Source organism: Lagopus muta, chromosome 6 (genome assembly GCF_023343835.1).
Source record: "Lagopus muta isolate bLagMut1 chromosome 6, bLagMut1 primary, whole genome shotgun sequence".
NCBI lineage: Eukaryota > Metazoa > Chordata > Aves > Galliformes > Phasianidae > Lagopus > Lagopus muta.
The window spans coordinates 13,398,111-13,421,067 of record NC_064438.1 but is presented as its reverse complement, the minus strand read 5'-3'; the positions used below and the strand labels follow the sequence as shown (position 1 = coordinate 13,421,067).

Here is a 22,957-nt window from a genome sequence, read left to right as displayed (position 1 = left end):
CCATTGCTCCAGGCCAAGAACATCTTGTTGAATAATTCAAAGCAGTGCTTCTTGGTTGCCTTTAGGTTATGTTTTTTGTGTGTGTGTGTCTGGGTTTTGGATGTTTTTGTTGTTGTTGTGTTTTTGTCAGTTAACTTCAGTTACCTAAAAGTTAGGCTGGGTAGCATAGCAAGCCAATCACATAGACTTTCCCTTCACTTGGAAGGATAGGTATGCCTGAAAGTGTAATTTGTTACAACTGAAGGTACTTAGGACAGTGGAGATGAATTTCTCTCTGCATAGGCCTGTGTCTCTCAATGATAGAAGAAGAAACCACGTGCACACTTACATTCAAGTACCCAGAGCTTTCATTCTCTGAGCATTTTTTAACCAAGCATTTTTTAAGACCTTACTTATTAATACTAATGTTTTGCAGCTATGAACATGCTTGAAATGCATCAGGTGGTCACAAGAGTTTTTTAACTGTTCAGATATATTTGAAACGTGCTGTAAACGATGCCTCTGATGCCTGGACACATGCTGACTGTTTTGCTTTCAGGAAGAGTAGATTGTTGATCTCGTGGCTCAGTATTTCACATACCTTCTCTCTGTTCTAAGGAGCATAAAGGTATAATCTTCCCTTTTCAACAGACAGGTTCTGCTGTGCTTAATTGTTGCAGAATGCAGCTTGCTCCCAGGGTCATCCCATTGACTTGGATGAGAATGTTCAAGAATAGCATGATATATGGAAGAGGTGCCAGAAAGTGGCTCCATGGGATGTAGCATGGGCAGCCTAGTGTTAAAGCCCCAAGCAGAAGTCTAATCCTGCAATCCAGATGAAACAAAACATCAGAATTATTCCTCCTGCCAAGACTCTGAATAGCTTCTTTTATCACTGAGTCCTATGATCATGTTGGCTCACAATCAGAGCTGCACAATATATTGAGCAGCAGTAAGAGGTACAACCTGAGCAAAAGAGGAGCTTCTCACTTCTCAAAGAGGAATAAGTACTTCAGCAGTGTTCCTTTGAGCCTCAATTCTGACTCATCTTTGTATTTATTTTAACAGTAAAACAAGTTGAAGGGTGGGAGTGGGGGAAAACCTGCTTTAAAGAGTAGAAAGAACTACAGAACATGAAGCAAAGTTAAAAAGACCCTGTGGATGTTGTTAAGGATTCCAAAAGTAGTCTTTAATTGGTGCCAAAACTAATGAGGCTGGAATTTCCATGGAAAATATCAGTGCAGTAACCAGTCAGCAAAACTTAAAGGTATTTGTACGTTAATGTGCAGTAGATTTTTTCCTTCAAAGCTTGTTCACTCTGTTCTTTCTGGTAAAAAGAAGTGTATCCATGCCTAATATTCTATTTAAGATTTAATTAGTAAACCATGACATCTCATAGCTTTAAGAGTAGTCTGTATTGCACTGAGAACTGGCTGTGTATTTTACAGCTATTAATTTGCTATCTTTCTAAATGTTAGAAAAAAATAATCATTGAAGATCTAATTCCTGTAGCCTTCAAATCATTTACTAAATGTTTAAAAGAGGGTTTCTGTAGCTTTTCTCAGGGTGATTTAGCAACCCAGATGAACACATTTCTTGTCTTCATAGTGTGAAATATTCATTACTATTACTCAAAAGCTGTGAAACCACAGATAGTATTACTAGAAAGCTTATAGCACTTCTTCAGTATTGTAAAGCATGTTATTTAAATGTACAGAACATTTCTGGCTTTAAAGTATACCATTTAGAACAAATAGTAACAGAATTCTCTGATATAACATTATGGGGCAGATTTCTAGTAAGGAAAGCTCTACTGATGGACTTATTAATACATGCATTCATGTCATCAGCTATGGTATCCCTAGTGCAATGGCTTATAAATATGCAAATAGCCAGTTATGAGATGCAGCTGTACAATACTTTCATGTCTAGTGGGTTTCCTTTAGCCATCCAGCTGATGAGGAAATGCACACTGTACACAAAACAGTCCCTTATGTGCTTTTCTAGTATAATGTAATTGTTTTTAATTATACTCCAAACAGTACTAGCAATTGACACTTCTGTACAGAGTTAAATGTGCAATGTGTTACGTGTTCAGGAAAGGGGAAACATGAGGTTGTAATTAAAACCATTTTTAGCAGAGCTAGAAATAGAATACAGCTCTGAGCATGGCAGACCTGCTTGCTTTATCCACTATGAAGGAACTCACCAGATGGGTATGCTGAGTTCCGCTGCCACATAAAACCCCCCTTCAGCAGAGTATTGCAAGCCTGCTTTTCATATTTCAGCCACCTTTACTGATGCTTTAAGAAAGCTGGAAAACTATCTCCGTTGCAGTTCAAGTAGCTTCTTTCTTCTTTAAGGTCTGTAAGTTAGGCTAAAGCCTTCAACTCGCTAATTTTGGAAGCCTCGGCCGCTTGAGCTATTGCTGTTTGTGTAAAGCCAAGAAAAAAGGGTATAACCCGAACTCTTCACATTCTTTGTATGTGGTTGTTATGAATCAGGAATTTTTCTGCTTAGACCTAGAAAAGAGTTTAATCTGGTAATTATCTTTGTGTGCTGACAAAATTTTTTTTAAAGAACATTTAACAGCAGAGAGTACACGTTCTTACATTGTGTTGTTGCTGAGAGGTGATACTTCTATTTGTCACTAAGAGTTGTGGCTTCCACCTTGCTTTAGCAAGTAATAAGGCTGACTGATATGTTATCAGTCTACAAAGCAATGACAATCCCCTTTCTTGAATACAATGTCTGACCTGGATTCTTTTAAGCTATCTGGTATCAGTGTCTGTTCCTCCTGGTTCCTCAGTTGCTGATTAATTATCTTCTTGGTGGCATGAGCATCTTTGATTCCTGCGGGTGATTAGTTCTGTGGTTTTGCTGTAAGATCTTTAATGTTGACTGAAGCTTTCTTTCTTACTATCCTGTCTGATACATTGGTGTTCTGAGAGATCTAAGCAGGGCAGATGGACTGAAAACAGTTTTCTGAAATGTGGAGTACTGAGAACAGTAGGAAGGTAGGAAGAAGGCTAAAAATACTGGAAAATATTTTGACAATACTTACTCTCACAATGAATCTAGCTGTGGAGCAAGACTGGCATTCACTTTATCACATAATGTACCAGGAAAAACGTTTGGACATTGGGCATTTCCAGAGATGTGCTTTGTTAAACTCCTAATTTAAACAATAATAAATCTAAGATCACATAAAAAGTAGAAAACCCAGCTACTCCCAAAATAAGTCATGCCACAAGCCATCTGGAAGTACACCTCATGTAAGGAACAATGCCCCAAACATTAGAAAACTGAGTATATCAATAACAGAATAATGCGGAGTGCTACTCTGTTTGCCACGATCAGTGGCATTTTCAATCATGTTAATACGCTTAAAATGCATAATTACATTTCTGTTATTCTATTAAACTGCATATTTTAGGGTAGACTCTAAATCTCTCCTGGGTAGCTCAACGTTTCAGCAGAGATGAGATTTTCCTGTCTGTAAGCCATGCTTCTTTTGTCCTTCTATTTTTGTGTTTTTCCCCCTTTTCAAGTACCCCTCCACAGAAGGATCCTTCTGGCTCAGTGGCTTTTGCTTTCTGTGTCAGCTGCCTGCTAGCTTGCATGCCATGGCAGAACCTGCAACTGATTTTTGACGTGTCCTGGGCCTTGCTTTTGTAAGATCTCTTTTTTTCCAGTCTGCTTTGGAGTGCAGTTGTACTGAATGCAGCCAAATATCACTTTTGTGTTTTTTAGAAAAAATTAATGCCATATAATGCTTATTCGTTTCCTGAGGTATTTGATGTCTTGAAGCTCAGACCAGCTGCCACTGAGAAGGCCGTGGTTTTTCAAATATTTTTTTTCTGCCAGTAATGAATAGTGCACTTGTCCTTTATTTGTAGAGTGTGCAGGAGAAAGGTGATAGTGAATGAAGGGAGTTTCACAGAGCTAGAGGTCTCCTTTCCTAACTTTGACTTCTGCAAAGAGCTGCCTCTGTTGCACCATTTATTTATGTTGGATCTAAAACTGATAGAAACATGAATCCGAGTAAAAATATAAGCCTTAGCACATAACGGTAGCTTGGTTAATGAGGTATGCAACTTCAGAGAGATCTGGCTTATATCTTCATTTTGCAAATGTAAGTTTAGTTTGGTCCGTTTGGAACATTATCAAAGCTCGGGGGAGAGCTTGCGCTGAGTTAATCGTGTGCTTTGGTTGCTATAAAGTAACTTCCCGCTTTGGTACGCTGTAATCCTGATGCGCTGAATGATGGCCACAACTGTTTTATGCTCACTGATTGGAACGAGCACGGGAAATTGGCACGGGGAGGAAACTTACTTGCCTGCAGTATGTGAAATGAATTTGCCGCTCAGCTTAAACGCTGACTTTGTTGCCTTCAGTTGGGTTTATTTTGCATGTCTAATAATTCTCCTCTCCTCCCTCGCAAATTTTAGAGGCAACTGTAAAATGCTGACTGAATGGGCTGTGTACATATGGCATCTGAGAGGGTTTTTATTAGCTTAAACTCGCACGTGTTTTCCTGTGAGGAGTATTAAGTGCCTGGACTACAGGTTTAGTGTGTGACTGTTTTTGCAGCTGTGTGGAAGAGCATGATGCGTATTCCCCGGAGCAGGGCTGGGAGAGCGCTCAAGTATGTTGAGGCAAAAGCAGGTTATGTTTATGTAAATGTCAAACAGAAATACGGCACTTGAACTCTTATCAATGCCGAGTGTGATACTGGCAAACGAGCAGCGATTGCCCAGATGTGTAAGAGGAATGCCTGTCTTCTAATTGTGCAGGATTTGGTTTCAAAACTTGACAGCTCTACCCCAGACACTGTCCTGCTGGTTGGGAAAGAAAATGAATTTTTTTTTTTTCTTCTTTATCTGTAGGTGGTCGCAAACAGCACTCATCCATCTGAAATTTTGCTTAGTAGACTGCTAACGAACAGCACAGTCACTGCTGAGACACCAAATCTCATTTCTGGAACTCTGGAAACATGCTGGTTCTAGAGAAAGTGTCTCAGGAGCATACGTAGAGGTAGAACTCATTGTGGTAATGTCCTGCTTTTGGTGACCTACCAAGTTTCTGGAAATGTCTTATGTGTAGAACACGTAATATCCCAGAGTAGGTTCCGTAAAGTCTAACATCATGAAAGAGAGATGGAGGGGTAGAGAAGAAAATTCTGAAGCAAGACTGTATGCTACCATTTTGTAACTCACTTGTTCAGAATAGGAACAAGCTAGGGAAGAAATCAACCTTGTCTGCACAAGACAAGTAAGAAATTCAAACTTGATCAGCAAGAGTTTCCTCTTCAGTGTGCTCTGCCTTCTTTTGAAGGAGCAAATTTTTGAAAAAGTTCGTAACATATTCTGGGAATTGGATTTGGAGGCCTCCTTGTGTTGCTGTGTTCATCCAGGGGATGTTCATGTGGCAAAGGGTGGTGAGAGTAGTGGGTTTGCCTAATTGAAAACAGAGATAAAGATTACATGTAGTTTGCTCAAAGGTACATGAGAAATCTGTAGCTGAGCAGCAAATCAAGCCTTTATCTCCCATAAATCTGGGGTCTTCCTGACTCCTGTCTAGCCATGGAATGAACAGAGGCATTGCTAAAGCTTGTGGAAGTTTTTGGACTCTGGGTAGTGCTCTTAAAGAGAAAACAAGTTGAGAAATATGAATAGAGCAGGATGGTGGGGCTGTGAATAAGGGTGAGAGAAATGCATGTGGAGTGCTGTCAAATCTGGAGGAGAAAGGTACTCGAAGAACTGGCAGAGCATCAGAGATCATATTTACTGCAGAGTGGGAACGTACTGATCTTTGGTCGGTTGGTGGCTGTAATGGGGGAGAGGAGGTACAAACAAGGAAAATGGATTTATCCTTTGTTTCCTTACAGCCCCTGTCCCACAAGTTTCTAAAGGGAGAAAACAGTTTTTTTAAACTTTTCTACATCATAAAGCATACTGTTTTTTATGCTTTAAAGCTACAGGTGATCCTACAGACATATATTTCATTATAAAAAATATATGCTTAAAATAAATCACTAAAATTTGAATACAGAATCAAACCTAGCCACAGTTTGTGGTTAAATTATGACTAGTGAGAAACACACAATTTTTTCAAGTAAATCAGTATTTGTTCTGTAAGAGATATTTAAAGGCTAGAGGTGTGCGTGAATTTCTAGTTTTCCATCCGTGTCCATCTCTTTATTTTTCCTCCTGCCCTTTTCTAATCAAGTGTGGAAAGTGCGCAAGGAGGAAAAAATGGATATTCACAGAAAATGTGGTTATTTTCTACATTTTTTTTCTACCTGTGGAACAAAAATATTTTCCTCACCAATCTTTCTAATTTCCCTCTTTGAAATGTATTTCCGGGCTGCTATCGGTGTGACCTTGGATTGGGGGTGGGGGAGAATGGTTGCACATTAGTGTGTCTGAAGCTGCTGGATTTCAAGTGTTGCTGTTTCCAAACAGTTTGAGTGCAACAGGTGACCAGAGCTTGGCCATTACATCCAAAAAATGCCAGCTACCATTCATTACATTTCCTTTTATCTGTACCAAGCAAAGCTATCGCTGGCTAAGCTGCACTGATAGAGACCAGGTTCTTCTTTCTGTGATGCTCTGCATTTTGGTAAGAGATAATGTGTAGTATGCCTTTTTTCCCTGAAAGGACTAGTGTTGTAACAACAGTAGTGTGAAGGTGTAAGAGAAACTAAGTCTACTGGAGAACACTTTAGCTCTTCTCTTTCTATCATTTAGAGATGGAAGTAGACAGGTGAGCCCTCAGACGTACAGCCTCTCCATGAGGTCCTTCAGTAAATCCAGCATTAGTTGTGTACTGAACTTATCCTCTGTTCCATGTAGGGCACCAAGGATATGAAGTAGCTCTTTTGAAAATGAGGAAGGCTATTGAGTTTAAAAAAAAAAAAAAAAAAAAGCAACAAGATGCTTGGTAGAATAAAAAATAATCAGTTTGGGGTGAGTAGGCGCTGTGCAAGCGGTATTAATATAAAAAGTTCTTTGTGACACAAAAGTACAAACTGTACGGCTTAGGCTGCTTCCTTATAGTCTGCAACAGCTCCTTTCTACTCCTGCTAGTGCGTTCTGTGTAGCACCAGTTCTGTGCATCTCTCTGAACTGCACGTGTGCTTAACTTTAAGTAAGTGTGTAGTTCTTTTGAATTCATTGAGATATAAAATTAAGCATATGCTGGGCTGGATAGGAGCCAGAGCATATTTCACTTTGAAGGAAAGACTCCTATGTGAATTCTTTCTACAGTCATATGAACCGTGAATAACAGGTTCATGAAATAAACAGAAAGGAGATGGGTTGTTGTTTTTTAAATCAATTTTAGGCTGATGTTAGGATGTTGAAACTTTCCTTCTGTTGCCAAATTCTTTGGATTTAAGGTCTAGTTCATGAGAATACTTTGTGGTGGAGGAGAACTTCATGTTCAAATAAGTATAAACTAAACGTGCAAGTCCAGCTTAATTTACTTTTATAAATTCCTGGTGGATATCATCAACAGCTAAGTTCACAAGCTAAAGGCAACTGAATTATGAAGAGACTTTTGCAGGGGTGAAGGCATGGGAAGCTCTTTTAATACACCAGTGCTCTGAGACAATGCCATAACGTGCATGACACCTGACACCAGGGGCTTTTTGTAGTCAGTGGAAAACCTACTGCCTTCATTTGGGTTTGGCTGAAACCTCCAGAGAGAAGAGAGGTAAATCAATTAAAGGCTTTCTAAATGCACCTAAGGGAGCTAGGTGCACCAATCCTATAGAAATTGAGTAGGATTTAGTTGTTTGGAGCCTTTGGAAAGTCACAACCTAAAATTGCAGGCCTGCTGTATTCTTTAGTGGTCCCAGTGCTGTTGTGTGCTCTTGGCAGTGATTAAAGGTGAATAGAAAAGTGCATTCAATGTTTCTACCTTTGTTTTTTAGTAAGCTTCAAAACATGAGCAAACGTGTACGTAAGTATTACAGAATCAAGAATCAAAGAATCGTACGGGTTGGAAGAAACCTCTGGAGGTCATCTAGTACAACCCCCCACTGATGTAGGTTCCCTACAGTAAGTTACATAGGAAGGCATCCAGGTGGATTACGAATGTCTTCAGAGCTTCTCTGCAGAGCTACTCTCCAGCAGTCAGCTCCTAACCTGTACGGATGCATCTTAATTTAAAAGAGTAATAAAAGGACTTTAGTGATACTCAGTAACTTCTTAGAATTAATTATGGGCCTCTGAAGATAGAAACATGACACTAATATGAAGACTTTTGTTTTCCATTCTCCATTTAATCATTTGGTACCAAACTTGTTAAATAAGAAATTTTGGCAATTGACCCTAGACTTTTTAAAAGGAAGATATAGGCAGGGCAAGAGCCACAAGTGTTCTGGCTGTAAACATATTATTAAAAACTTATTTTTGTTTTTAATTTGAAAAGATGAAATTTTTAAGATCCTGGAAAGTGAGGAGACTAAGTAGGGAAAATAATTCCTCGTTTTAAATTGCTCTTTTGTCACTTGCTGTAGCAAAGTATGTATTCATGTATATGTAAAGCCACTTACCTTTAATATTTTATTTGTGCTTCATCAAGCTTTAATTTTTCCTTTATGGAGTTCAGTGTCTATCTTTGCCTGTTTGTCCAAGCCATCTGATTTTGCTGCTCTGCATATCTTAGAAAACAGTACAGCTTTCAGGAAAAAATCCTGTCTTTCTCAAGAGAACAAAGAGGTGCCTCTCTATACAAAGTGAGTGAGATTAGAAGAAACAGTTGCCCTTAGTGTTGTAAATTTGCATACCCAGCTCAGGCTGTGCTCAAGTGCTGGCTGAAGCATTCTGCAAGCCCTCATGTGTAAGATGAGCAGTGTGCTGGGAAGTGGGCTCTAGCTGTCCCTGCACTCATGCAGCCTGTGGTGCTTCTGGTTCTGTGAGCATAAATGCATCCTCTCAGTCTGCACAAGGGAGACAGACATGCTTCTCCTCTTTTGACTTCTTGATGACTGTGGAGGATAACGCTGCATCCCTGTTTACGTAGGTATTGGGCCTGTTTATGTCCTGGGATTTCATAGCCCATGGCCAGCAGCAAGTGCTGTTTGTCACTTTGTATTAGCATCAGCAGATTTGATGTCTTCTCTCTTGGTTTCCTTAAAACCAAAAACTTGTCTAGATCTGTGAAGAAAACAATAGATTGAGAGGAGGTTCCTTATTCTACTTTAAAGTTGGTGCACCGACTTAGCAGAGAGCTTCCATTACCTCATCTGAGAAATAGGTATCACTGCACACTTGGCCACAGGAATCTTACAGCTGAAGTATGCTGGTTGGCATGTAATGTCTATAATGCTATGGAAGAACTTATTCCTTTGTTTAAAGGAATTCATGGAAACTTTATCATGCTTGAAGCTAGAATCTTAAGGAAGCCAGATTTGGAGAAGTCTTTATGGACTTTTCCTTATTAAGGAAATAATGTGGTTGACCTTTCCAGCAAGGATAATGAAACTTCAGGCCTTGCTTTTCTTCAGAAAGCTAAAATTCACATTGGCTACCAGAAATATGGATTTTACCTCTCATCTTTTTGTGGACGTTGCTGGAAAAAGATATGTAGACCCCTTAAAGTAAAGGCCTTGTTCATAATAGGTTTCAGATGAAACTTTATCTCGTCTTCCCACGTCAAGTGTCTGGATGAACTTCTGTGATACTTCATGATCAGGTACACCTTTGAGGTCTATAGGCTGGGCCTCAGAATATGTGTTCCTTCAGGTAAATGTTTTCTCAGCATCCAGAGACAATTTCCTTATCTGTTAAATAGCTGTTACAGTGTCACGATGTGTTCCATGTCAGTTCACAAACAGCCCTGCTTGTTTGAAACAAAGCATGCGTTTTAATAGGTCTGAATCTCTTATTGCACAGCTGAAAAAATCTGATCTCTTTTTCAATTCAGCTACAGTTCTGTTCACGGAGAGCTCTTTTCCCATTGTCTTTTGATGGAAAAGACTTTCTTGCTCTTTTGCCTGGCAGTATACTGAAATTCATCAAGGTAATGGTTAAACTGTCCTTACCTGCAGCAGCTGCTTTCCATTAAATCTGTTCCTTCAGTCCTTCCCTTCCATGGGAACTGTGGAGTTACAAGCTTTAATGACAGATAGCGTGTGTATGTTTCGCAGGGTTCTGTGCCTTTGTGGATCCAGTTTAAGCTCCTTTAGAAAAAGCTGAGGTGTACTCTAGCAAGGTAATTGTCCTATCTTTCTCAGGCTGACATTGACTATGCTTGAAAGAGTTCCTAAAGTTATTCATATATCAGTTATGTATTATGTTATCAGTTATCAGTTATGTATAAAGTTATTCATTATATCAGTTATGTAGTAACTGATCAATCCAAAACACTTGTATTTCCATGCCAAAAACTGTGGAAGTGAGTAGTGACATGCTCTTGAAATTTATATTATCTTTTTCATAGTCTTCTGAAATGGATTCCTTGCACTAAGTACACTGCTATCCCAACGCACCAGGGAGAACTCAAATTCCTTCACTGGCCATTAGGAGAAATGTCTTGGTTTGATACCTGGTATTTGGCCACCTGGGAGTCTGTTTGACACAGAAATATGAAAAGGCTTGAAGCTTGTTACACCAGTCCTGCCTGCCTGTCCTGTATGAGGACTGTTCCTCGTAGTTAAAAGTGGTGTGAATTTATATATGGTCATTTGCTCACAGGTGCAGAGTTATTTTCACTGACAGAGTTCTTCAGAAACAGCTGTCTGCATGTGTATCTCATATTCATCTGCTCTGCCTCCCTTTCCAGGGTTAATGGGTATTTGCTTGTGTTGGGATGATGTGGCTGCGAAGTCATGAAGCTGTGTATGGGCTGAGCAGGAGGGATGGCAGTAGTGAGTGAGCTATGTATGCATTAATAACGGGCAAAAAAAAGTCTCTTATGCAGGAGGGCTTCTATGTGTTCACAGCGTGAAGGTACATGACTTCCATCTCTTGGAGAGCTCATTTTGTCATATTAATATAATTTTTTTAAATCTCTGTAAGATGTTTCTGCTTTCACCTTGTAGAAAGGAGATCAGAATTAAACTGCAAAGGGTTGTGTGTCACTGCACAGTGCAGTTCTCATATGCACGTCTAAGTTTAAGCAAGAAAACTCCTTTGTTGAGCTTTAATCTTCATCTCCACCTGTGTCCTGCAGTTTCTTCTGCATTTTAGTTTTTCCCTTGTGCTGACTGTTGCTTCGTTTCTTATTTCACTCTTCCTTTACATTCTCTTTGCCTGCTCAGTGCTTTATTCTTCCATTTCCCTGTATCATTTTCATTCTGAATCTTCCTGAGGTGGTGTTCCGGTCTAGCAGGTTGTGAGATGCACCAAAACATTTTTATGGTAGCTATGTGTTAAATGGGCATGCAGGAGAAAGTGCCTGAGAAACAGTGGCCTGTATTCATCTGTAGTGCGACTCAGATTTTCTGAGATACACAGGTGTGAGACTCTACTGCTCTATGCAGTGTAACTATCCCAGTAAATTGATTAACCCTAATTACCAGCTGCATTTAAATGAACTAAGGATCAGGTTGCCATCCTTCAAGTTGATGTTACATTTCATGCTAATCTGCTATATGGAAAAAATCGGATGTGCTTTCCTATTTAGTAGTCAGTAAATTTAGCACTTTCCTATTTAGTAATTCAGTAAAGCATGATTTTCTAGTCTGTTTTTTCTCCGTTGTCTGCAAGTTTCTGGCCACTAATATAAATGTGTACTGACAAGAAATTCATCGGGCTTCTCTGCCCCTGAGGGATTACTTATTAGACTTATGCAATGCAAGGTATTAAAAACACTTTTGTCTGTCACACAGCCACGGGCAGGGGAGGGGGAATTTGCCAGTTGCTAATGGATACCTGGAGGTTTTGTGCATGACCATGAAGAACAGCTTGTGCACTTTCACCCCTGATGTTCCCTGAATAACTCGGGTCTCATTTAGGTCAATAAGCCTTTATCAAAACGTCAGGAGTGAAAAATGTGTCTTGGTGTAAGCCGACTGGTCGTTCCCTCCAGTCACTGGAGTCTATAGAACAATCAATGTTCTCTAAGCTTGTCTGCGTGTCATGCAAAGAACTGGATGACAGTAACCATTGACTGCATGTCTGTTGCATTGTCTTTGGAACAGCCCACATTTGCATACTTGCCAATGTTCCTGTTAGCCAACGAACCATGGAGGGGCCTTAAAAAACATACACACACAGCTCCGATGCAAATTTCCTACGCAGAGAATACACACTTCTTTAAAGCACAATCCAGGCTTTCAATTTTTACCTTCTTGCTATCAAAACGAAACTGCAGTCCTGACAAGCCCGTGGTTTCTGGCTGTGCATGGACTGTTTTATTGTGCAAAAACATAATCTTTCCTGTGGGTTTGTCTTTTTTGTCTTTTCCTACTAAATTTCTTGGTTTTGTTTTTCTTTTCTTTTTTTTTTTTTTTTTTTTTGTAACCTGCTTTTCAGGGTTATCTGAAGAGTATTGTCTGTGCTAATGGCTAATGCATATGATGTGAGGCCATACTTCCCTTCCTCCAATTAATTATTTTGAATGAAGGGCAGTTTTTGCTCTTTGCTCAGTTGCTATTGTCTTTTGTTGAGGGATTTTCTTTCTTAGTAGTGATGAAAGAAGACGCATTCGTTTTCTGTAGACTGAAATGTTCTTGAATATTAGAGTTTATTGAAAATGTCCTGGAAATGAATGCAGTCATCTGGTCAGCAAAGGCAGCCTCTGTTAGTTTGTTTTGCAGTAATGGAACCTCACAGAAAACAGCACTGTTAATTTTGTCCTTTGGTGTAGGTTCTTCAACGACTTGAAGTGAAACTGGACCAGGGAGAATTTTGTTTCATTTGAAGCTTCTATCAGAAGAAACAATCTTTCCTTAAAGAGCCTGCTACAGAGACTGTTTCTTTAGACTTATGACTTTAAATATGGCTTTATTTTATTGAAAAAAAAAAAAAAGATTTAATAATACTCCAAATTAGTTAAAGATAAGTGAAGGGTTCTGATGGATCCTTTCAGCAGCAAGCTGTACAAGAGATTCTTGGCTGGGTCAAAGGGTCTGCGCTTTATATTCATTACAGCCAACAATCTGAACAATTTCATTGGATGTTGAAAATGTAATTGGAATACAGTATAACCGACTGTGATGTTCTTCTGCTGCACCTGACATCATGCAGGCATGATAAGACTTTCATAACCGAGGAGGAGAGTCCTGGCATTCTCCTAGCTTTTTGGAAGTGCTGCAGAGTAATTTCGACACTGAAGTGCCCTGAGATGAGCACTTTATGCCATCAGAAGACTGGAATTTTGTAGCCACACAAATAATATCGTGAAGTATATTAATGCATAACAATTTCTTCCCCTCTTCTAACTGCTTCTAGGCTTCTATTTTACTGACCTTTCAGGGCAATGTCCTGTCCATCATTGAAGCTGATGATGTGACTTTCAGTGGTGTTGTCTGGGTTAAGGTTGCATCTTGAGTATTTCAGTTGATTTAGAACATCACTTTGAGTCACATTTGCTAATTTGATCTCATGAAAAACGGCAGCGAACGCTGCAGAAGTGGCAGAGGTTGGGTAAAATGTTCAGCAGCATTTCATTTTCTTTTTCATGTTAAATTGCTCTCTGTAATAAGGAGTTCATTATCTGCGTTGTCCTACAGAGCTGTAGTAACTAATCTGCTTTAGTTTTTCTGTATGCCACACTCTGTGTATTTTCAGCTACAAGCCACTGTTACCATTCCAATTAGCAGTCTCTGCTGTTGACTGTGATAGAGAATGTGACCTGTTATTAGTGAAGTTGGCCAATAAGGAAGTACTGCCTTTCCTTGGTATTTGAGGTAACTATATTGAATGTGCCACACTCAACCAGTCTCTATGAAAGCAAGGTTTATCTGCACACCGAGTTCAAAAAATGACAAAATGGTACCTTTATGTACCAACAGAAATGTCAGATGTCTTTGAGATTTATGGCTTTGTACAGATTTCCAAAGGTGGAAGTTAGTCTGTGGTTAACATGTGGTTCGGTACCCACAGCACTTCAGGACGAGACTCCTGTTTCTTACTGTTGACAAGAAGGGGTGCCTGATGTCTTACAGTGTTTTCAACACACCTGGGTATTGCTATGTCAGTAGCGGGTACTAGAAATGTTACTTTCATCCATGTAAGATTAAAAGAAGATTGAAAAAGTATAAATAAATGTGTGGTTGGTATGGTCAGCGGGATGTGAAGCACACCTCTTCCTGAAATGAAATTCACTAGAAAAATACTCATCTTCTGAATATGGGCTCTGTTTGTTTTCTTTGGCTTGGTTAGGAAACCTTTTGTTTGAATTACAGAGACCAAGTGAATTGTACGGAATGGTTTTCAGTTCTTGCACACGTAGGCGAGCCAAATTGCATGTAATTAAAGTATTAAAGTATTTACATTTGCTCTCAATCTTTAATTTTTGTTTGCCAGGTTTTCTGTTACCTTAAGTAGTTTTTGAATAGTTTGTGTTTTGTTTTGTTTTGTTTTTTTAACCTTCCAAATCGTGCATTTTATTTTAGCATTTCCTAATAGCTACTGGAAAAAAAAAAAGAAAAAAGCTGGAAAGACAGTAGAACATTAACCTAGTTGTCCGTCTTCTGTTTCTTTTAGGAAATTGTATTAGTAGTATTCTTTGGAACGGAATATGTGGTTCGGTTATGGTCAGCAGGATGTCGCAGTAAATATGTTGGAATATGGGGAAGGCTTCGTTTTGCTAGGAAGCCCATTTCAATCATCGGTGAGTATGCACAGCTTGCAAGGTTGATGTAAACACCAAGTAACGGTTATACTTCAAAGTTCTGAAAAGATAAATTTCAGTGGAAATGGGAGCCAAGTGAAAGGGGAAAGCTCTTGTCATTAGTATTATCGTAGATCTGAGTTTCCTTTCAGAAATCCACGGCACTCTTTGGAAAACAAATGTAGCTTGGCTTGTTTTTCCAGAAAAGCAGCGTGTTTTCTTTTCACAAGTGATCTGAAGCTTTGCCAGAAATAAGTCTCACCCATAGTCCTGTCTCCTGCAACCTCGGGACCCAAACACTTAGAATTGCTGCAACTTCTTTTCTTTTAAAGATGCTGAAATCCCCTTTATTTTTTTTCTTCCCTGAAAGCCCTCTGAGTATTTTAATATGAGTTACTTTGCACTCTAATTGAGGCACACATTGCCTGGTGAAGCACAATAGATGCACCGCAATTACTTGGTGTACCAATTAAATTAAAAACTGATTCTCTGCAATGCATTTGGATCTGGACGCCATTGTAGTTGATATCCTGACTGACTTCAGTGTTCATAGAAATTGCATTGGCATTCTCTCTACATGTCATAACTCATATTTTTTATAGAATGGTTGTCCTGTGTTTAATTTCACTGAGAGAAATGTAATAACCTAGAAGCACTCTTCACTCATAAGAGAGCTATATAAAGACAGTTGCCCTGAAGCACTTAAAATATAAATAGATTAAACAGAACAAGTTTTGGAGAGGAGTATTGTTATAGAAGCGCAGTATAGCTTGTTTTTCTGGCAGTTCTTTCCACTACTCAGAAATGCTATTTGTCGTTGACCAGAATATACCAGAATTGTTTCATAAGCAATTTGCAAGCTTTTCAAATGCAAATTACAAAATTTTGTACCTGGATATTGTTACAATCATAAAGTTGCTTGGTTTAACTTCTCTGTGTGCATGCATATATAATACGTACTTTCAACTTACTTTATATCTATGTGAGACTGCCTCTCGGATGTGACTGCAGCTATAAAATCTCTGTTACAGTAGAGATCTCTTGAGAAAAAACTGATGGGGTCATTGTTCCAAGTAAAACTGACATTGGTTATAGTAACAGCCTTGTGGAAGCATTACAAGCTGTCTCCAGCTCATTTTTTTTCAACTGACTTTTATTTTTCAGATTTAATTGTAGTTGTCGCTTCCATGATAGTTCTGTGTGTGGGCTCTAAAGGTCAAGTCTTTGCAACCTCAGCTATCAGGTAATTATATGCAATAGAAGAAAATAATGCTGTCTGTTTGAGTTAGGTGGCTTTTTCCCCCCCTTTTGTTTACCTCCCGTAAGGGTGAAAAGCAGTCACTCCTCTGACATTCACAGAGTAACAGAGCAGATGACCATTTGCATATGGGTGTGAAACAGTAATGTCATGAAGTGTAGTAAGAATAAAATTTTAAATCTGTTTTCTGGTTGTAATTTTCTTGCTCTAGCAATGGATTTATGTCTGTTTGAGGTAGGAGTGAACATCTAGGCATGCACCCCCGCTCCTCAAAGAGACAAACCTTGAAGTCTACCATAAAATACTGTGCATCTCTTTTAAAACGGTCCTTTGGAAGGCACAGACTTCCTCTCTCAACCTCTTTTTCTCCTCTTGTATGTTTGGCCTCTTCATTCAATTAAAACTTTTGTTCTAGGGGCATCCGTTTCCTGCAGATTTTGCGGATGCTGCATGTTGACCGTCAGGGTGGCACGTGGAGGCTGTTGGGATCAGTGGTCTTCATACACAGACAAGTAAGTTTGGGTACTCCAAGGAATGGCAAAATAATGGATGCCATTTGTTTAATAGTAATTTAAGTTCCTATATTCAGAGCAGTGTCTATGCAGACATCCTGATGATGTTAAATATATTCAATGTGGAGACAGGCGGCCGTTTATTTTATCCAAATGCAGTTGTTCTATCCTGTTCAAGGGACAAAAAAGCATGTAAAATATTAAAAATATTCACCTACACTTTGGAAAACTTTTGATGTATATGTGGACTTAACCACAGAGAATGAGACTTTTAAGACAGAATGTGAATGTTTCTGTAAAATATATATCTAAGTCATAAAGTTGTTTTGAATACAGTAGCACTGTATGAAAAATTCAACCATCCAAATTTTGGTGACCAAAAAGTTAATTTGTCACATTTGCATGTGAGGAACATGTGTTTATTTCTAACGTTCAGGCAGTGCACGCTGGGCCGAATCATTAGATACTCAGTAAATTCTTTCATCACTGAGCACAGTGGATTCTTATTAAATTACACAGCCAACAGTTGGTGTCAGTGTTTATTACATGCTGAAACTGCATTCTTCTGAACCAGTTCTCTTTTAGAAAGCACCAGCGATGTGTAACTTAGATGTCTTAACAGCACTGAATCAATGTTATTTTGACTCTGTTTGCAGGAACTGATAACTACACTCTACATTGGATTTCTGGGCCTGATTTTTTCCTCTTATTTTGTGTACCTGGCTGAAAAAGATGCTGTAAATGATTCTGGAGAAACAGAGTTTGGCAGCTATGCAGATGCCCTATGGTGGGGAGTAGTAAGTATGGCGATTTTACATGTTAGCAGTCTCAAGTATGAAGCGTAGTTCAAGCAGACACGGAGAGAGAGCAGCACTTTGACATGGCCTCTTATTGCTGCAATCAATTTTCTGGTTTCGTGAGTCTGTGAAACCAAGAAAATACTATAGAAGATCTGTGGTTTTATTTGGTGTTTCTTGTCTTATGTGATCCAAAGTGATCAAGTTCTGTATACAAGGTATAGAAAAATCTACTCTTATTTCTACATGCTGTCTTCCCATCTGTTGTAGTAATTTACATGCTGCATATCTCATGGTAGGATTCAACCTTCTAATACAATAAGGCTTGCTAAGTCAGGGTTTTCCTCTTTTTGTTGCTGTTGTTATTATGCTTATCTATGGTTTATCATTCAGCCTGGTACAGTAATTTCCTGCTTCATCAGAATAGACTAGTTCCAAAACAAGGATCATCTGAGATGCTTAATAAATCTGGGCACAGGACCTTTTTAAATTACTGTTTTGCTTTGGGACCGACTCAGTAGCCTTATGTGGCATTCCTCTTCACTGAGTTTATTCCTATCTTGCTCAGAGGTACCACAGGTGTCTCCAAGATGTTCCCATACTTTGAGTCTTCAGTTTTGCTCATAAATCTCTGCTGCAATGGCTAGTAGTGACAGTTGTCTTACTATTTTTTTATGTGTACATACTGATTTGGCAGCTCATTTGAATTCTGTTGTTCCTGCTAGTAACAATTCCCTCCTTTTCTCCCATGATTTGCAAATATTATGTTGGCTGCTATGTTCTGGGATTTTCATTTTGTAATTGTTTTCCTTTCCTTTTCCTGCTAGACTTCAAAGGAAGGGAGTTGGAACTAGATGATCTTTCTTCCAACTTAAGCCACTCTATGAGTCAGTGATTATGTATGGAGCAGCCCTCATACCTCCCTTTCACTAACAGAATCTTCTTGAGAAATAGTTTTTTATAAACTCCTCCGTGTGTGTGTTCATATTGTCTTCTCTCTACAAACACCACAACACTCCATTTCAGGAAGGAAGGGTCTGCATATACCCTTGTATGAATCCAGCAGATTGTGTGTAGGTTGCTACTAAAATCTGCTGATGAATTCTTTTCTCTGCGTTTGCCACGATAGAAAGCTCCCTCTAGCACCAGAAAACTTGCTGTGTAGTGCAAGGAAGTGGCTTTCTGGCAAGGAGTTTCTTCGATGCTTTCATATCATCACAGTATTTTTACTTTACAGTACAGGACTCACATAAATCAGTAATAAACAACGGCAGATGAGGCTGCATTTAAAAACACATGCTGTCATTGGCATTAGCATTAAAAATTGAATACGTGACAGATGAGATTGGCTTTCTAGAAATACAGTAAAGCTTTCTTTCCACAGAGGCAATGAGATCAGTCAGGAGATTGAAATACTTTCTTTTCAAGGAATTACAGCTCGATTAATACATATGCCAGTTATTTATTATTTATTCTTTTTCATTACAGTAATCTTGTTTAATCAACAGATTTAATTATGGTCACATTATCTTCCTGTCATAATTTATTTCAGGATACCATTTGGACTGTGTGTTACCGTATTCAGTGAGTCTCTAATGGAACTTGCTTAATATTAGAAATAGAATTTAGTGTCCCTGTTCTGCTCTAGCTGCAGATTGTTGGAAGGATTTAATAAAACATAACTGAAATAAGTTCAGACCTATCTCTTCTTGATTGTTGTTTCTTTTTGTTTGATTATTAGTTCTTTCTGATTGATTTTTAGTTTTTTTGGTTGTTTTTTTTTTTTTTTTCTAAATTAGATTAAAAAAAGAACCTACAAAATTGGTCCAATATCTGACGGATGCTTCCTGCTGAGGGTCTCAAATTATTTAAAACAAAACAACAAACAACTCTTGAGCTGTTAGTTCCTAAAAGTTTCAGTTATGTTTTAGGCAGAATTTTCAGAATGGCTCGAATTCTGCTCACTGAAAACCTATCTCCATCTGTTTTGGACTGGTTATGCAAAAAGTAATTTGCAATTCCTATCTCAAAGACCACCACAGTTATATGATCTCTCTGGCACGCAGCTGATCTCACTGCTCAGAAAGTGTCCTATTTGGCTTTTGTAGCAGGCAATACATCTAAAAGAACAGGACTTGATGCTGTTTTCACACACCCATCATTTCACAATCTACAGCACAGTGCTTCTCTTTTTTTTTTGATTAGCTCAGTGTGTATCTATGCTGATAACGTAGTTCTTTGGGTAATGGTAACAGAACATGCAGCATAGCATAAAGTAGGTAATTTAAAAGGTCTATGTTACCACAACTAAACTCCATCTGGAACTGGGTACTTTTATATTGCTTTGCTTTGCTGACTATAGGCATACCCATAGGGTGCATAACTCTTAATTAAATGTTCTTTATTGTCATTGTTGTTATTTTTAAACCTATATTGTTGTTCCATTTCCATATGTAAAATGGCATCCTGGACTTTATTTGAATTTCCTTCAGTACTCCAGGCTGTAGTTATTGGCTAGCTTGTAGGCTGCTTGGAGAAAACTGTGGTTACCTTGTCACATGGAATAAAGTCTTGTCTGTATTACTGCTGCTTTTGAATGCAGAGTGTATTGTATAAATAATTCTGCTGATGGCAGCCTGTCTTGTATGCCTTGTAAAAGACAAAGTTGTTGTTTGTTACTTGCATTTCATTTACATGATCCACCTCTCATCTACATAGGGCAGGTATGCAACCTGTTACACTGTTCTGTATAACAAAGCATGCAGTCACTAAGACCTAAAGAAAGACGATAAAAACAAGAATTAAAACGCCAAACTAACCAAACCAGCAAGATGTTCTTATCCAGTCTCTCAAAGAAGATCTTCATCAGGAAGTGTTATTGTCCTGTTGTTTCTGTTGTTTGTTTCGTTGTTGTTCTTAGGTTTTCTTTTTCTTTTTTTTTTTGTTTAATTTTTTTTCTTCCCTTTAAGTATTAAAATTAGTCACGCCTCAGGCAGATGGATGGGAGCTCTCCTTTTGATATCCACTGATTGGTACACAATTTCCAGCTTTCACATCTGAACAAACATCCTTCAGGAAAACCATTATGTGGATTGTGCTAGCAGTCTCTTTAATCATGAGCAATATTTGCCAGAAGCAATTATTGACTATAGCCATGCATGAATATTGCGCTATGCCCATTCCTTTGGATTGGATTGAGGACTTGTCTGCAAATACCAGCTTTAGTTAAGAGTTTCCTATTCCTTTAATTTTGAAATGCATGCTTTCTCACTAAGGACCGAATTCAACAAACACTGATAAGTTTACTTCTAAGCAAAACAGTGTCCCTGCTTAGCAAAGCCTAATTAATTTCACTTCATTTTCCTACCTCGTGTCTAGAACTATCCTTGTAGGGTAAGTTCTTATAGGGTTTTCAGAGTTTCCTCCTAAGATATTTGGCTATTTTGTATATAATTAAGCATTATTTTTTTTCTTCTTGCACTTAAATAATACTGTTTCTTTTGAATTACAATGACTGTTTTGTGAGGTTTAGTAATAGCAGTACTACTACAGAGCAGAAGAAAAATGCTGCAGAATTTCCAGAAGCAGCTCAGAACTTGCAGTCAGACTATCTGCTTATGGTCATAACTTTCCCCAGCACTTTCAAAATCATGGCCCATTTCAATTTGCTGTTTTATTTTCTGACGCTTTCTGTGCAGAAATGATATCTTGCACAAGGTCTGGACAACAGAAAGCCTTTTACTACAGATTAGAGAACTCTGTGTAGTCAAGATCGGCACTGGAGCACTGGTGAGAGCAGATCTTATAGGCAGAGCTGCCTGTTGACTCTGCATGCTGACTGCTGGTGGCCAGCAGAGCTCCTGCTATTTCTCATTCATCTGATGAGGTAGTAGAGAAGGCCTGGCACAAGGCAGTGCAGCCTGCAGTGTCCCAGAGAAAAAGAGCACATACTGCTGTACTGTAAAAAACCTGAACGACTCACAGTGAATTATCAGGTGAGGGCACAAAGCTGCTGGGTCACCTGTGAGTTTTGTTACTTGTGTACATGTTAACTACTGCGTTCAGGTCTAAAATTGTCAGTTAACTCCCAGTAAAAAGCATCACAAATCTTTTGTGCTATATGTTATTACGTTCCTTAGAGAGTTTTGATACACAGATGATGATATTGCTAGAAGGTTTTACATGCCAGACAGTTTTCATAATTTAGTTACCTTTGTATTTTGGTAGGGCTGAACAAAACTCCAGTTCAGATGAACACTGACTGTTTGCCCATGCCTTCACTAATAATGCACAGTTCTCTTTGTTTTTGTGCAGTACGTTTGTCCTACATCTTGTTCTCCTTGAGAACTACAGTCAGGGAGGGAACAGCTTGTTTCACAAGAGCTACTGAAAACAGCTTTTGTTTGTGAGGCTAAACACTGAAAATGGGATCCACTGGCCTTTGTAGTGCACTGTGTTGCAGGTGTGTGTACTGCAGGCTGACGAAAGAATGGAGATGAATAAAATGAGACCATGAAACAGAGGAACAAAAAAAATGAAGTTGGATTTCTCATATTTTGGAAATGAATAGGAGCCTGCAGGAGTGTCAGTTCTCATCAGAAGCTTTTCCAGGTTCTGCTCCAGAACCTCCCCATAGAAACTGTAGAGGAACGCCAATTAATTTTCAAATTGAATTGCATTTTCAAGAAGTAGTAAAATGAAATGATGTACTTTGGCTGACTTGACCTACCCATAAATTAGAAATAGCAACCAGAAAGCCCCCTTGCATCCTGTGTGCTTACTAAGCTGGGTAAAGCTGCTGTCGTGTCCCACCCACTCCCCCTTGTTTGTTTGTTTGTTTGTTTGTTTTTTGGCACACAGGAGCACATTTTCAAATTTTAGGTGAGCTGAATTAACTTTTAATATTTACCAGTTTTTTGTTTATTTTAGGACTTTTTCTTAGTGATATCTCTCAAGTGGAGATGGTTAGTTTGGACACCATTTGATTAGGATGCTGAGATGGCCATTACATTCTAGTTAGAGCTGAAAATGACATCTGGAGGTAGTATTAGACTAGGACCTGTGAGTGATAGCTGGGCAGCACTGATCTGTTACCGTTGGGTTTTTCTATTTTTCTTTAGCTTTATACAGACTGCATACTTCATAACAAAGTAAGCATAAGTATCTGATCTATTTACACTTAATGCATTAATCTTAAGAGCTGGGAAAGATTGTACTTTATATTGAACAGGCAGAAATGCAGTTGACTAAGTAAGACATCAGGCAGTAGAAAAGCTTCTAGTGTTTTCTTTACAGAAAAGCATTTAAACCACTTAGCAGTTTACACTATATTTCAGTTGCAAAGAAGTCAAGGAAACAGTCAGTGTTTCTGGTGTATCTCGGGATGTTCTTATATTGCTTGATTTAATGAAGATGAGTACTTAAGTGGTCAGAAAATTCTATATGTTATTTGTTATACAAAAAAAAGGCAACACAAAAACCCAGTGCAATTCATTTTGAGGTTTCAGTGCTACAAATTTGGAGACTACCTTAATTACTTTGTTTTTAAAGATGGCATTCCCTTGTTTGCTTCAGCGAACAAAATCTACTTTGTTTGCTAACCCAGACCTGTGATATCTCCC

General features: G+C 38.7%; 1 protein-coding gene across 1 annotated transcript in view; it reads left to right on the top strand.

Annotated features, from left to right (window-relative positions):
• Window positions 1-22,957, top strand: part of KCNQ1 (potassium voltage-gated channel subfamily Q member 1) — a 328,812-nt gene that overhangs the window by 66,675 nt on the left and 239,180 nt on the right. Inside the window, exons 3-6 of the mRNA XM_048948648.1 lie at window positions 14,643-14,769; window positions 15,934-16,012; window positions 16,443-16,539; window positions 17,196-17,336. Of these exons, the coding sequence (XP_048804605.1) occupies window positions 14,643-14,769; window positions 15,934-16,012; window positions 16,443-16,539; window positions 17,196-17,336 (444 nt within the window). The remainder of the gene's footprint in view (window positions 1-14,642; window positions 14,770-15,933; window positions 16,013-16,442; window positions 16,540-17,195; window positions 17,337-22,957) is intronic.